This window comes from Ursus americanus, chromosome X (genome assembly GCF_024610735.1).
Source record: "Ursus americanus isolate L20-20 chromosome X, mUrsAme1.1.p, whole genome shotgun sequence".
Lineage (NCBI taxonomy): Eukaryota > Metazoa > Chordata > Mammalia > Carnivora > Ursidae > Ursus > Ursus americanus.
The window spans coordinates 62,589,054-62,605,980 of NC_142164.1; the positions used below are offsets into that span (position 1 = coordinate 62,589,054).

Sequence of the window (16,927 nt, forward strand, 5' to 3'; positions counted from 1 at the left end):
TGATCCTTCAGCCTAGAATTCCCTTATAGACCCTTTCCATCCTATCTGTCACTTAGAGCTCAATTCCTCCTTGAGGCATGTGCCCGCATTCCAAGATATCTCAAACTAAGCTGCAGTTAATTGCTTGCTCCTTCTGTGTTTATACTCTATGTTAGTTGACCCTATATTAGAGCGACTATTTCCATCTACTTTATATGAGTCATTTTAAATGAACAGGGTTAAACAAACTCTTTGAATGGCAGATGGTGTCAGAGAAAGTACTTATGCTTGAGGCTCTGACAGACTCGGGTTCAAATCCTGTTCTCTTCCATTTGTTGCTGCCTGAGTTTGAACAAGTAAAATCAGTTCTCTGACCCAGTTTTCTCATCTGTAAAATGACGACCATTAAGAGTAGCTACCTCATAACTAGCATTGTTTTAATATGGGACAAGTGGAAGTACCAGAAACTGCCTGGTACATAGTAAATGCTTCATAAGGGTCAGCTCTCATTATTATCACCAATGTTTGAACCTACCCCAGAATGCAAATGCCACACACACAGAAAAAGAAAATCATACATTTGTCCTCTGATGTGCCCCTACCCAGCACTGTGCCTGGCATGTCGTATGTACTCAAAAAATGTCTGTTGAGTGTGTGGATAAATTAATGAATCCATAAAATAATTCTCCTTGTTAGCATCCTCCTCTTCCTCTTTGACTCTTCTACTATCTATTAACGTCATGCTTTATACCTCACACAAAAACTATCCAGTAGAGGGTCACTGAACATCTCCCATCCCTTGTTCATTTTGCTTTACCTCCGTTTTTTGCCCACTTTCTTGAATTCTCTGCTCTAACAAGTTTGCATTCAGCAGTAACCACTTCAGCCTAGCCTTGCTGGCAGAGGTAGTGCGCAAGAGGTGGGGGGGGGGGGGGGCTGGAAGCGGGGCGTGGCCACCATGTCGCAGAACCAGACTGCGCCTGCGTAGGCTGCGGCAAAGCCAAGCACTGAGAGGCTAGCGGTCATTGCTCGCTGGTGTTTGTGTAGAAAGATCGCTCCTCTCACCAGCTCTCACTCCTGACCCCGGTCTCTGGCTTAGGACTTGCGCCCAGGCGCCGACATTCCTACCATCCTCTCTCTGACAGATTGCTGACCACCTCGTTCCTGCTCCTGACTCCTGGAACCATGTCTCTGGTAAGCCAGAACGCGCGCCGCGGCAGCGCAGAGACCACTGGAGATTACAGCGACGGCCAGGGTGAGATGCAGGCTAGTAACGCCTCTGGGTCCCCGACCTCCATGCTAGTTCCCCAGGCCCTCCAGGGCCCTCATGCGCCAGTCAACCCTCAGGGTGCCAGCGCTTCCCAGGCTGCGCAGGACCCGAACGACCTCGAGGTCCTAATCGAAGAGCAGTCCCAACGTTTGGGGGCGCTCAGGGTCCACGACCCTCTAGAAGACAGGTCGATTGCTTTGGTGAATTTCATGCGAATGAAAAGCCAAACCGAGGGTTCTATCCAGCAGGCAGAGATGCTGGAGTTCCTCAGAGAATACTCAGATCAGTTTCCTGAGATCCTCAGACGAGCCTCAGCCCACCTGGATCAGGTCTTTGGGCTGACCCTGAGGGTTCTTGATCCCCAGGCTGACATTTACAATCTAATCAGCAAACGGGGTTACCAGAACACTGATCGCATAGCAGAATCCCTGGATGTGCCAAAGGCAGGTCTCCTGGCCTTGGTCCTAGGCCACATCCTCCTGAATGGTAACCGGGCAAGAGAAGCATCCATTTGGGACCTGCTGTTAAAGGTTGATTTGTTGGGTGATCCTCAGAGGATCAACAACCTTTTTGGGAACACAAGGAATCTGCTCATTACTGACTTTGTGCGCATGCGGTTCTTGGAGTACTGGCCAGTGTATGGCACTAATCCCCTCGAATTTGAGTTCTTGTGGGGCTCTAGAGCCCATAGGGAAATCACAAAGATGGAAGCCCTGAAGTTTGTGGCAGAGGCCCATGATGAAGAACCCTGGAGCTGGCCAGAAGAATATAACAAGGCCCTGGAAGCTGACAAAGCCAAAGAAAGAAGACAGGCTGCTGGCTTGGAATTCTGGTCAGAGGACACTATGAATGATAAGGCCAATGATTTGGTCCAGCTGGCCATTAATGTCACTGAGGAGTTGCTGCCTATACATCAGGATGAGCTACTGGCTCACACTGGCAAAGAATTTGAGGAAGTGTTCCCAAATATCCTCAGTCGGGCTACTCTAATCCTTGATCTGTTCTATGGATTCTCTCTGATTGAGGTTGATACCAGTGAGCACATCTATCTCCTCGTCCAGCAGCCAGAATCAGAAGAAGAGCAAATGATGCTAGAGAGCCTGGGGAGACCCACTCAAGAATATGTGATGCCAATTTTGGGTTTGATCTTCCTGATGGGCAATCGTGTCAAAGAGGCTAACATCTGGAACCTGCTTCGAAGATTTGGTGTGGATGTAGGGAGAAAGCATGCCATCACCTGCAAGCTTATGAGGCAGCGCTACTTGGAATGCAGGCCACTGTCCTACTCTAATCCAGTTGAATATGAGCTTCTCTGGGGTCCTCGAGCTCACCTTGAAACCACCAAAATGAAAGCCTTGGAGTATATGGCCGGGCTCTACAGAAAGCGACCACAGGACTGGCCAGAGCAATATAGGGAGGCTGTTGAAGATGAGGAAGCCAGAGCCAGATCTGAGGCAACTGCCATGTTCTTCTTTGGCCCCATGTAATATCTGGGGAAATGTATCACTTTAGTTTTGTGGCATCAGTTAAAGGGGCCCTGGGGAAATGGGCACTGGGGCCCCAAATCAGAAGTCAGTCGGGGCTGGGGTGGAAAGTACACATTGTGCTTGCTATTTGTGTTCTATTCCTAATAGTATTTCCTTCCTTATTATATACCCTTGAATTAGTTTCATGATCATTGTTTATAAATGAAATTGCTCATTTGCCATCCCTGTCTTATTTTAATATAAAAGCTCAGATAGTTGTGTAAAATGTATTGGTCATATTTACATCTTTCTATGATGTGGAGAATATAAAGTTGTTCTTTAACTGTTTGAAATAATTAGTAAATTGGTGTGGTGCAGAAGTTAAGTAACAATAGTAACAACACACAGAACAAAAACAAACACAAAATCACTTATCTGTGGATGCCTTCTTTGTGACTATTCTTGTGTAAGGAAAAAAAAAGCTGGCATTTACCTGTATTTGCTTTGCTGTTTCAAAATGTAGTGAAAAATAAAAGTATAATGAATTAGACCCCATGCTTAAGCACTCTTTTATTCAACAAATATTTATTAAGCACCTGCCATGGTCTGTGCTGGGAAGAAAACCCGGCTGAACCCAGGGCTTAAGGGGGAGGGGCCATGGAAATAAACCAGAAATTGTTTCATTGCTGCTGCAAGATGTATAATAAAGATAAGCTTAGAGTGCTAGGAGAGGCCACAGGAGTAACTGCCAACTAAACTGTAGGTGCTGGGATGGGACGGGGGAGAAGGCAATGGGGCACAAGAAGGGCTGGGGGAGGGGCAGGGGGTGTCAAGGAAAGGATTAGTGGGGGAGTGGATGCGGTGGTGGTAGGGGATAATTAGGCGGTATGGAGGGCTGAGGATCAGTTGTCTTTTAGTGACTTCTATTCTAAGACCTGAGGTTGTGGTGGGGGAGGGAGGGATTGTTTATGAAGTCAGGGGCAGTATGTAAAACACCTTTTGGGAAATTCACAAAGACAATGTTCAGTTCAAGAGGGAAGTGGGAGAGGGAAGCCTGTGGCAGAGATAAGGAAGACCCATATTCTCGAGAGTGGGTCTTGGGAATCAACAATGGTTCTCCTGAAGGTCTTGGATCTTGGGTCAGACCCAACAATCTACCTGGAGCTCTGCCCAGCAACCTTTGCCAGTGCAGTTTATTTCTGCACCTAAGCTGTTAAGGTGAGTGAGTATTTTGGCTCTCTTCATCCTGATCCTTCACGCAGCTTCTAACCCTGCACACGGCTTTCCCTAAGCTTTCCCTAGAAAGCCTGCAAATGACAATTTCTATAAGGGAGCCCTGGCTCAGTAGTGGATGTTATATGGAAAGTCACCTAGGACGCAGGGGTGGGGGAGATGCCTACCAGTGGCGTAGGTTTTATGTTTCCTCAACCCCTGGCACCCATAGCTTTCTGTCCTTTCATCATCCATTTAATCACGAAGGGCTACCCCCAAAATGCCACCTCCTAGCAAGTGAGAGAAGACTCTCCTCACATTTTCGTCAACCTCAGGAAGAGGATGACACAGCCGTTTTGCCGGGGGAGGGGACGGGAAGAAGGGAGATAACACCGTTTTGATCCCAAATCCCGCTGCCTGCAGAAGTCAAATTACAGCCGCGAGAAAGCCACTGCGCATGCGCACTCCGCGGTTGCCCGGGAGATACCACCCCCACCTTGTCTCAGCGATCTCCCCTGTCATAGCATGCGGGGGGGGGGGGGTACTGAACACTAAGGGCAGGATTTCTCTCTAGCTACAGCTAAAGGGGTTCTGGAAAATGGGATGTGGGGTGGAGTTGTGAGGCAGGAGAGTTACTAACTCAGAATCTGGGATCTTGAAGTAGGGTCCTGCCTACGTGCTGAGAGCCTCTCTTTCTTTAGCTTCCTTGAACCCTTAATCTGTACATGCTTTGGGGCAGGGGAGAGGGGCAAGCAGATTAACACGCCAAGTTTTTCTTGCTCTGATTTTTTGGGTGGTGCAGTTTCTGGATCCTCGAGAACATCAGCTTTTCTGGCGGTACCAGTAGAGAGAAACCTGCCAAGGGGAAGGTGTAGCATCCCGACAATAGTGTAAAGCTGCCAACTTCTTTAGTACTAAATTTGTGCTAGGTACTGTGCTGGGTTCTTCACCACCTTTAGCTCTAATCTTTCCACTAGTTCTCCAAGAAGCCTTTTAATAGCCTCATTTGACACTGTAGGAAACTGAGGCTTAAATAATATGCCCAGGGTCACACAGCAGGTCAATGAATGTTGGGATTGGAGACTAAGGCTGCCTTTGGCTATGGTTCACACTCTTGCCAGTACACTACATCATAGGCCCCCTCCAGCTTGTGCTATGTTTTCACTCGAATTTATTGATTCTCAAGAAATATAAGGAAGGGCTGCATGACATGATGGGAGGAGGGGCAAAACGATAGCCCTCTGGAGGAGGATGAAAGTGAGGCTGAAATTTTCCAGGCTCTTAACCTCTTCCATCTCTCAGCCTCCATGAGAGCTGTCTAGGTGTAGAACGTGCATTTTTGTCTAATCTCCCTACTCTGTCCTATGAGTCTTCCCCAATTTGCCCTCTTCCTGCAAGCTTCCAGCCTTATCCGCTGGCTTTCACCCAGGGAAACTCAAACATCACCATTTCTGGACCTCTAGAAGTGTCTGGCAATGTATTTTGCAATCCTGAAAGAACAATGACCTGACAGAGCTCAGGCTTTGCCAAGGGGAGCTCAGGATGCAAAAACAGAAGTGGGAAATAGCCCCTGTGTCAAAGATGCCACATGTAGTTTCCCAGAAGTGACAAAGCTGAGACTTGATGGAGCCATGCCTATGGCTCGTAGTCTCTCTGTGGCTACAGCCATTTCTTTGAAGGCCATGAGAGGTCTGGGTACTCTCCTTTTTACACACACCAAATTAGAATTAGCACCCCCTAGGAAAAATAGTGATGGAAGTGGGTGTCTGGTAAACAAGACTTATGAAGGATGCTGCATGAATTAATTCAATGGACAATCACTGTTAAGCCTTTAAACACTGAACCAAAAATCCTTTTTTATCTGTGTGAATTAATTTGGAAAATGGTACAGTCTGAGTTCATTTGCAGACTCTTTGGGCCATCAGCACCACAAGTATTGAACTTATGGCCAAGTTAGGACTTGCGGAATGGGTGTTGGTTAGATACGGGCTCATAATCCTATATATACAATACCATTCAGATTCCCCTTTAATCCTTCCTGGAAAGAAAACGTTGACAATACATTCACTTTCCATTGCTGAGGCCCAGGAGTGTCTGCTTCTGGAGAAGATGGGTGGTTAGGGAAGACTTTTCCGCCTTCTTTCCATCAGTTTCTGTACACACACTCAAACCATCACAAATGAACATTACAATTCAAGGAAAAGTTGAGCTGGACTGGCACATGTGGACTTCAAGGCAATTCTCCCAGCCCTAGGATTGCTGCCCCTAGACCCTCTGATACCAACAATCTAGACCAGCCTGTAAGTACCCTTTAGGTTCAGACAAGGATTCCAGTCTCCTCCTACCTTTCTAGTGGGGATATCCAGATAGTGAGATTTCTCACTCTACATAGTTTCTTTTCCCCCTCAATGAGTACTTGGCAATGTCTTAAGGAATTCTCTGCAGACAGGGTTTGAGGCTAGTTGTAAAGGAAGCTGGAAAAGAATTATTAGAGTGGGCCCTAGCTCTTGCAGACATTTCTGTTCTAGGCCTCATATGAATACACTAAGCTTATGATAAGGAGGGGGCAGTATATCAGAATGATTATGAACTCTGGATCTGGACAATGCTGGCTGTGTGACCTTGGGCAAGTTACTCAACATCCCTATCTAAACAACTTACAGCTACTTTCAAGAAATTGATAGAAAAGCCCAGGGTCACATACTTACTTACTATTTGATGATGTCAGAACTATAACCCAGGCCAATTGTATCTTAGTCTAGTGATATTTCAATTCTTCACACTGCTTTTAAGACTACTTATCAACACCTTGGTAGCTGAGTTCAAATGAATACAGATTTCTTAGAATTACTAGTATTTGGGTTTTTAAAAACAATTATTTCAGGTGAATATTAGCCCCAGGTAGTTATGAATTGTAAAACTTAGCTGCATTAATAACATATTCTTTGCAAACACCCATCCACAAGACACTTTTCTAGGGGTTTCTGTGTGATCTCTTTAAACAGGTCTCAGTGACTATTAGGAATCACCTGCTTTACATACCACTCAGGGAGTCCCAAACAGCGAGGATTACTTCTCTGATAAAAGGGCAGGGTTAGGGGTGCCTGGGTGGCTCAGTCGGTTAAGCGTTTGCCTTCAGCTCAGGTCATGATCCCAGGGTCCTGGGATGGAGTCCCATGTCGGGCTCCCTGCTCAGTGGGGAGCCTGCTTCTCCCTCTCCCTCTGCTTGTGCACGCTCTCTCTCTCTCTCTCTCTCAAATAAATAAATAAAATCTTCTTTTAAAAAGGGCAGGTTTAGGAAGGGAGTTGGGAGCTCAATCCTAATGTCTGAGCAGCCTTATTTCTTATTTTATTACTTATTTTTTGAGTATTTGATATGCAATGTTACATTAGTTTCAGATATACAACTTAGTGATTTGACAAGTTTATACATTATGCTATGTTCACCACAAGTGTAGCTAACATCTGTCATGTTACATCCCTATTACAATATCATTAACTGTATTCCTTAGGTTGTGCCTTTTACTCCCATGACTTACTCATTCCATAACTGGAGGCTTGTATCTTCTTCACCCATTTTGTCCAACCCCTCACTCCTTTCCCCTCTAGCAACCATCAGTTTGTTCTCTGTATTTATAGGTATGATTCTGCTTTTTGTTTATTCATTTTTTTGAGATTCCACTTGTGAGTGGTATCTGTCTTCCTCAGTATGACTTATTTCATTTAGCATAATACCCTCTAGGTCCATCCATGTTGTCTCAAATGGCACAATCTCATCCTTTTAATGGCTGTGTAATATTTCATTACATATAGATTCTTTATAACTTCATCTATTGATGGGCACTTAGGTTGCTTCCATATCTTGGCTGTTGTAAACAATGCTGCAATAAACATAGGAGGGCATATGTCTTTTCAAATTAGTGTTTTTGTTTTCTTTGGGCAAATACCCACTAGGGAAATTATTAGGTCATACAGTATTTCTATTTTTAATTTTTGACAAATCTCCATATTGTTTTCTACAGCGGCTATACTAATTTACACTTCTACCTACAGTGCACGAGGGTTCCTTTTTCTCCATATCCTCACCAACACTTTATATTTCTTGTCACTTTGATTTTAGCCATTCTTACTGTTGTGAGGCGATACGTAATTGTGGTTTTGATTTGCATTTCCCTGATGATGAGTGATGTTGAGCATCTTTTCAAGTGTCTGTTGGACATCTGTCTTCTTTGGGAAAATGTCTATTCAGTTTCTCTGTCCACTTTTTAATCAGATTGTTTTTTTTTTTTTTAGGTGTTGAGTTGATAAGTTTTTTAATGTATTTTGGATATTAACCCCTTACTGGATAAATCATTTGCAAATATCTTCTCCCATTCCGTAAGTTGTCTTTTTGTTTAGTTGATGGTTTCCTTCACTGTAAAATAGGTTTTTTTTTTGTTTTATTTTGGTGTAGTCTCAATTATTTATTTCTGCTTTTTTCCCCCTTGCCTTAGGAGAGATATCTAGAAAAATGTTTCTATGGCCAATGTCAGAGAAATTACTGCTTGTGCTCTCTTCCAGGATTTTTATGGTTTCAGATCTCATGCTTAGGTCTTTTTTTTTTTTTAAAGATTTTATTTATTTATTTGACAGAGAGACAGCCAGCGAGAGAGGGAACACAAGCAGGGGGAGTGGGAGAGGAAGAAGCAGGCTCATAGTGGAGGAGCCTGATGTGGGGCTCGATCCCATAACGCTGAGATCATGCCCTGAGCCGAAGGCAGACGCTTAACCGCTGTGCCACCCAGGCGCCCCCATGCTTAGGTCTTAAATTCATTTTGAGTTTATTTTTGTGTATAGTGTTAGAAAGTGGTCCAGTTTCATTCTTTTACATGTAGCTGACCAGTTTTTCTAGCACCGTTCATTCAAAAGACTATCTTTTTCCCATTGTATATTTTTGCCTCCTTTGTCATAGATTAATTGACCATATAATCATGGGTTTACTTCTGGGTTCTCTATTCAGTTCTATTGACCTATGTATCTGTTTTTGTGCCTGTACCATACTGTTTTGATTACTACAGCTTTGTATATCTTGAAATCTGGAATTGTGATACCTCCACTTTGTTCTTGGAATTACTTTGGCTATTGAGGGTCTTCTGTGGTTCCATACAAATTTTAGGATTATTTGTTGTAACTTTGTGAAAATGCTGTTGGTATTTTGATAGGAATTGCATTGAATCTGTAGATTGCTTTGGGTAATGTGGGCATTCTAACAATATTAATTCTTCCAACCCACGAGCATGGAATGTCTTTCCATTTGTTAGTGTCAACCTTAATTAATTTCATCAGTGTTTTACAGTGTTCAGAGTACAGGTCTTTCACCTCTTTCGTTAAGTTTATTCCTATGTATTTTATATTCTTTTGTGGTGAAATTGTAAATGGTGTTGTTTTTAGAAAATTTTCTCTTTCTGAGTGGCCTTATTTCAAACTGCCTTTCTTCTTAGAGCACTTGGTTTGGCATGGGCTGGCCAGGGTAGGATCTCTGTCCTCTAAACATCCACTTTCCTCAAAATATAGAAGAGAAGTAATATGGAGAAAGGGAAAACACAAGGATAGTCATTGCTTCTGAAGCTGCCCTCTGTTCTCATGCCTTAACCTGCTTGGACCACAGCTCAGAGAACTTCCCTACCAGTGAGAGTGGTGACAACAGGGTGCCTTGGGATGGCTCCAGTGTGGTTTGGTCTTGTTCTGCAAGACAAAGAGGACTGCTGTTCTAGAAGATGTTCATAATTCCAGACAGTGAGGGAGAACCCCTGAGATCCAGCTGTAGAGAACTACTTGCACATAGGACTGCTCTCCTTTCTCTGGATTGGAGGTCGGGAGGAGTGCAAGGCCTAGGATGGAAGAAGTGAGAGGGAGCTTTGGCACAACTGCTAACCCTTTATATCATGTCTCCTTACACAACTATGGGCATGGACATGCTCATAGTTCCTAACAGGGAAGAAGAACAGTAGTCAGACATGTTGAGTGAACAGAAGTAAAAGACCAGCTATGACCGGGAACAAACTGGCCCTTGAGATCAATGGCAGCACCCAACCCTCGTTTGTATGGTCTTCACTGCCAAACCTACCCACAAGGAGTCAGACCCAGTTCAGCCCAAACCAAAAGCTGTTTGGCCTGGCCTCTGAGATTCATCTACACTAAAGGAGCCCTTGGAAGTCAGGCTTGTTAAAAGGCCACTTGCCCAGTTCGGTTTATTTATTTTTATTTTTAAAGATTTTATTTATTTATTAGCGAGAGAGAGAGAAAGTGCACACACAAGCGGGGGGGTGGGGGCAGAGGGAAAGGGAGAAGCAGACTCCCCACCAAGCAGGGAGCCTGATGCGTGGCTTGATCCCAGGACCCCGAGATCATGACCTGAGCCGAGGGCAGAGGCTTAACCAACTGCACCACCCAGGTGCCCCTGTCAAGTTCAGTTTAACAAGCTATTGGTTGAACATCTGCTATATGCTGGCCTAGTTATAGTAGACACTGGGGCACAGAGATTAATCAAATGTGGCCCTACCTTCTGTATGTTCTAATTCTCTATTCAGCTTTGAGACTGCACAACTATATAACTAATCTATTAAGGTTTTTTCCAGTGAATAACTTTTTCCTTTCTAGAATTTCTAATTGTTGCTTTTTCAAATAAACCTTACTTTTTTCAAAATAAGGATGCTGTTCTTTTTTTAATAATAATTTATTATGTTAGTCACCATACTGTACATCTTTAGTTTTTGATGTAGTGTTCCATGATTCATTATTTGCGTATAACACTCAGTGCTCCATGCAATATGTGCCCTCCTTAATAGCCATCACCAGCCTATCCCAATCCCCCACCCCCATCCCCTCTGAAGCCCTCAGTTTGTTTCCCAGAGTCCATAGGATGCTGTTCTTTTCTTATGGATTCCAATCCCTTTTTCATCTCTTTAAACATTTTCATCAGTTTTATTTTAAATTTTTAAAAATATTTGCCTATTTTTTTCATTAATTCTGCCATTTGTTGGGTCTGCTCAATATCTAATGGTGGTGAGTTTTCTTTTTCTAATTTTTTAGAAGTTTTTTTTAGGGGGGGGCGCCTGGGTGGCACAGCGGTTAAGCGTCTGCCTTCGGCTCAGGGCGTGATCCCGGCGTTCTGGGATCGAGCCCCACATCAGGCTCCTCCGCTATGAGCCTGCTTCTTCCTCTCCCACTCCCCCTGCTTGTGTTCCCTCTCTCGCTGGCTGTCTCTATCTCTGTCAAATAAATAAATAAAATCTTTAAAAAAAAAAGAAGTTTTTTTTAGGATTTTATATATTTATTTGTCAGAGAAAGAGAGAGAGAGCACAAGTAAGGGGAACGGCAGGCAGAGGGAGAAGCAGGCTCCTCACTAAGCAGGGAGCTCGATGTGGGACTCAGTCCGGCCCTGGGATCATTACCTAAGCCGAAGGCAGACACTTAACAACTGAGCCACCCAGGTGTCCCGGTGGTGAGTTTTCATATGTGCTTTATCACTCATGTCTGTGTGCTAATCTTTAGTAGGTATTAATTTCTAAGAGACTCTCAGGCTGTCTCTGATGCCAATCTCTCCCTCTTGGGGAGAAAGGATGAAGTTACATGCAGTCTGGTGCAGCTGTTCCACTGCAGTCCTTCAGGCACAGACACAATGTCTTTCTGAGCTTGGAGGCTCTTTGAGTCTCCTCTGAAGAGAATACCTCCTGCTCCATGGAAGTCTTCTCCTATTACATATGTCTTTAAGATATTTATCCAAATCTTTGCTGCCTTTTAAGATTCTGTGGTCTTATAATTTACTCCTTTCATAAATCTTCAGTGTAATTTCAATGGGATTTGGGAAAGAGAGGGAAAAGAGAGATGTCATTCCACATCTCGACCAGAACACAGCATTTATTTTAATAGGTAAAAGTTGAAGTCAACTTAAATTCTCACAGCATATACTTTAGTTTTACTTGTTAATAGAATTAGGGTCCCTCCTTTCAATGGAACAATATAAAATATTTGGGAATGATGGAGTAGAAGACTATTAAAGAATAACAAATTATATTCAATACATGTTGTTAACTACAAAATGAAAGCTTTGAAATAATACAGAGTCAATATTGTTTTATAAAATGTATGTGCAAATATTGGAAACATATTTTTAAAAATTATGAATAGAGATGTGATAGACAAAATAACAGTCCCTCAAAGATGTCCAGGTAATGATCCCTGAAACTAGTGAATTAGTTTCTTTACATGGCAAAAGGGACTTTTCAGATATTATTGGATTAAGGATGTTGAGATAGGGAGATTAGAGATTATCCTGGATTATCCAGATGGACCCAATGTAATCATAATAGTCTTTATTTTTTTAATTATTTTAAAAATTATTTATGAGAGAGAGAGAGAGCACAAGCAGGGGGAGCAGCAGGCAGAGGGAGAAGCAGGCTCCCTACTGAGCAAGGAGCCCGATGCAGGACTCGATCCCAGGACCTTGGAATCATGACCTGAGCCGAAGGCAGACAGACGCTTAACTGACTGAGCCACCCAGGCGTCCCCAAAATAGTCTTTATAAGAGGGTGGCAGGAGGATCAGAATTAGTGGTAGGGGATGTGACAAAGGAAGCAAGAGATTGAAGTGATGTGAGGAAAAGGTCATGAACCAACAAATGCAGACAGCCTCTAGAAGCTGAAAAATGCAAGGAAATGGATTCTCCCCTCAGAGCCTTGAGAAAGAATTAGCTTGTTGAGACCTTGACTTTAGTCCAGTGAGACTAATTTTGGACTTCTGATCTCCAGAATTATAAAATAATACTACTACCAAGTTTGTAGTAATTCGTTACAGAAGCAATAGGAAATTAATACAAGTGCTTACCAGAAAGTAGAGAAATTTAGATTAATTTAAGTTTCTACTTTGCTTGAAAAGAATTAACATTTGAATAAATAAGATACAATGTTTAAAGCAGTTGAATCTGTCAGTAACAATAAGCCTCTGGTTGTCAGCTTATGACTGTAAAAAATAAAAGTATTGTAATATCTATGGTAGGAGAATGCAGAAGGAAAAAAAATTCATGTACTCATGTCTCATAGAAATATAAATAAGTAGTGGGTTATATAGGGCTACATTAAATACTACACAAAAAATTTAAAGAAATGATTATGTTGTAGTACATTACAGTTCCATTTCTAAGAATGAATTTTGAGAAACTATTTTTGGATGTGAAATTACATTTGGCTTGGAGGATTATTTATATACAATGGAATATTACTCAGCCATCAGAAAGAATGATTACACAACATTTGCAGCAACATGGACGAGACTGGAGGAGATTATGCTAAGTGAAATAAGTCAAGCAGAGAAAGACAATTATCGTATGGTTTCACTCATTTGTGGAACATAAGAAATAGCATGAAGATCGGTAGGAGAAGGAAGGGAAGAAGAAAGGAGCAGTAAACAGAAGGGGGAATGAACCATGAGAGACTATGGACTCTGGGAAACAAACTGAGGGCGTCGGGGGTGGGGGTGGGGGAATGGGATAGGCTGGTGATGGGTATTAAGGAGGGTACATATTGCATGGTGCACTGGGTGTTATACGCAACTAATGAATCATGGAACATTGCATCAACAACTGGGGATGTACTGTATTGTGACTAATATAACAAAATAAAAATTACTAAAAAAAGTCTATGTAATAGAATGGCATACAGACATTAGAAATGATGATGTACAGTAATGGTTAATGGCAAGCAAGTTACTTTAGGAGACAATATTAACAGTATAACTTAATTTCTATGGAATGAAAAAGGACTATTTCTCCAGCCACATTATAATTTTATTCATTTTGGTTAGCAGTTTTGCAGGTACTATTTTTGCATATATTATAATACACACTTTCTTAATTTTCCACAGTTAAATTACATTTGTTCTAATGAATTGAAGAAAACACCAAAGATATACTGTGATGACCTCTTTCTTTTGAAAAGTGAAAAAATAATTTTAATGCTTGAGTGTGGGTTGAGTTGAGTTGAGAAAAATCTCTTATGCTGTGGGTAGGAGCATAGATAAAAACAGCTCCTTTATGGAGAGTCTTTTGGCAGCAAAATAACACTTTTGAAGGTTTTCTCAGTAAATAATTGAGCAGATAAATATAGATTTGGCTATATGGAGTCCATAAAAATATTGATTGAACAGGCTAAAACTGGATTTAAAACCAAAAATTAGTTACAGAAAATGGGATTTTTTTCCCATTAAATTGGATGGAATTCTGTCACTGAACAGGAAGAAACAGAAAAAATATTTCAAGGCACATAAATGTTGAAGATGTATCATTTTATGATAAAAAGCAAATATTTGGTAAGGTTATACTTTTCTAAAAATAGGCATGTATACATAAAATTTATACAATGAAATAGAATGCTCTCAAATTAAGCTTTGTTCACATCTATGTGTTACATGGAATTCTGGTTATTTTTTTTATCTCCTTATCATGGTTTATTATTTATGTGCAACAATATACAGGTTCTTGTATAACAATATTTTTTAAAGCCTGAACAAAACAGTAAGGAGAACCAAATAGTTTTAGTCAATTAAATGACCACAGGCCCAATGTAATTAAAGATACACATTGGAGGCATTCATTTGGGCACTGTATCATGGGACTCTATATTAGAGCAACTTCAATGAAAGCCATTTGGTAACATTTCATTCAAAGCTGAAATACACAGGCACTTAAGTGCCACTTAATCTCATGAAATCTTTGTCCCATAATTAATTTTGGCTGTCAGCACAGATTTAAATACAAGGATGTTCTATTCACCACCACTTATTTAAAATGACAATTTGAATCACACTGAATACTCAACAATAATAGAAACAGTTGAGAAAGTAGGATTTGCTCATGAGAATTTAAGGTATTACAAACATTGCAAATGATGTCTTAGAAGATTATTTGAAAATGTGGGAAATTGCAAAATGTAGTTTTTAACCATTTTGTTTTGAAATAATTACCAATTCACAGGAAGTTGCAAAGGTAGTACAGAGAGATTCTGTGTACTCTTTACCCAATACTTTCCCATGATTACTGCTATATAGTACAATATCAAAACCAGGAAACTGACAATGATATAATGTATGTGTATAGTTCTATGTCATTTTACACATGTAAACACCACCACACAAGATATAGAACTATTCCATCCCAACAAATGTTTTCTTCTTGCCTTTGTAATCACACCCACAGTTGACCCCACACACGCTCCTGCCATCCCTTACCCCTAACAGCCACTGATTTGTTTTCCATCTCTATAATTTTGTCATTTCAAGATTGTTATATAAATGGAATCATATAGCATGTAACTTTTTCAGATGGACTTTTTAACTTAGAATAGTAACCTTGAGATCTATCCAAGTTGGTGTGTGTATCAATAGTCTGTCCCTTTTTACTGCTGTGTAGTATTCCATGGTGTGACTATGCCACAGTTTGTTTGATCATTTACCTATTAGGGTACATTTGGGTTGTTTCCAGGATTTCACTATTACAAATAAAAGTGATATGAAAAAACTGCAGAAAATTCCCTTAATTTTCTGGGAGTTTTTTTTATCATGAATGGCTTTTGAATTTTGTCAAATGCTTTTTTTCTGCATTCGATCATATGATTTTTTTCTCTTTATCCTGTTAATATGGTGGATTACAGGGGTGCCTGAGTGGCTCAGTCAGTTCAGTGTCTGCCTTCAGCTCAGGGTCCTAGGGTGGCTCCCTGCTCAGCAGGGAGTCTGCTTCTCCCTCTTCCTCTGCCCTTCCCTCCCCCAAATCATGCTCTCTCTCTCTCTCATGTACTCTCTAATAAAATCTTTTAAAAATATGTACTACATTGATTGATTTTCAAATATTGAACCAGCCTTACATCTATGGGATAAACTCCACTTAGTCGTGGCATATAATTTTTGTGTGTGTACATATATAGCTCAATTCTATTTGCTAATATATTGTTAAGAATTTTTGCATCTATATTCGTAAGTGATATTGGTATGTGATATTCTCTTTTTACAGTTAGTATGTTTGGGATTTGGCGTCATGGCAATACTGACTTTGTCAGAAAGAACTGGGAAGTTGTCCCTCATATTTTTGGGAAGAGATTGTGTAAAATTGGTATTAATTCCTATTCAAATATTTGGAAAAATTCTCCAGTGGTGCCATTTAGGCCTGGAGGTTTTTTTGGGGGGGAGGGGGAGGATATTTTTAACAACAAATTCAACTACTTTAATACTGATAGGGCTATTCAAAGTACCTACCTTTTATTGGGTGAGTTGCAGTAGTTTCTGCTTTTTGTTTTTTCCTAACTTGTAGAATTTGTGTATGTAGATTTGTTCATAGTGTTCCCTTGTTACCTTTTGACATCTGCAGGGTGTGTAGTGATATTCATTATTCCATTCCTGAGATAAGTAATTTGTGTTTCCTATCTTTTTATATTCATTAGTCTTGCTAGGACTTTATTAAATTTATTCATTTTCTCAAAGAAACAACTTTTTAAGTTAGGTTTTATCCTTACTGATTTTCTCTTTTCTCTTGGATTCTTTTGAAGCATGTTTTTTAACTTCTAGATGTTTACATTTCCTTTTTTCTTTCTGTTGTTGATATCTACTTTGCTTTTCTGTGTTTAGAAAAAAACACTGTGTATTATTTCAATATAGAACATTTGTTGAGGTTTTTTATATGGCCCAGGAAATGGTCTATTTCATTATATGTTTTGTGGGCACTTGAAAAAGTGTAATCTGTTCTTGTTGGGTAGAGTGTTGTATAAATGTCAACTGCATCCTATTGACTGATAGTGTTATTGAGTTTTTCTATATCCTTGGTGAATTTCTGTCTAATCATTTTATGAATCACTTAGAGGAGTCTTGCAGCCATCAACTGTAATTGGAGCTGTGTCTATTTCTCCTTTTAGTTCTATCAGTTTTTGCTTCATACATTTTGCAGTTATTGTTTGATACATACACACTAAGACTTACA

The 16,927-nt window shown here is 40.9% G+C and overlaps 1 protein-coding gene and 1 long non-coding RNA gene across 2 annotated transcripts in view; one reads left to right on the forward strand and one right to left on the reverse strand.

Annotated features, from left to right (window-relative positions):
- The window catches only part of LOC148106920 (uncharacterized), a 200,532-nt gene that overhangs the window by 102,208 nt on the left and 81,397 nt on the right, over positions 1-16,927 (reverse strand). The gene's annotated exons all lie outside the window — the stretch shown is intronic.
- MAGEE2 (MAGE family member E2) lies at positions 975-3,265 on the forward strand. The gene has a single exon (XM_045799331.2). It carries the CDS (start codon positions 1,165-1,167, stop codon positions 2,734-2,736), a length of 1,572 nt encoding a protein of 523 aa, XP_045655287.2. The 5' UTR covers positions 975-1,164; the 3' UTR covers positions 2,737-3,265.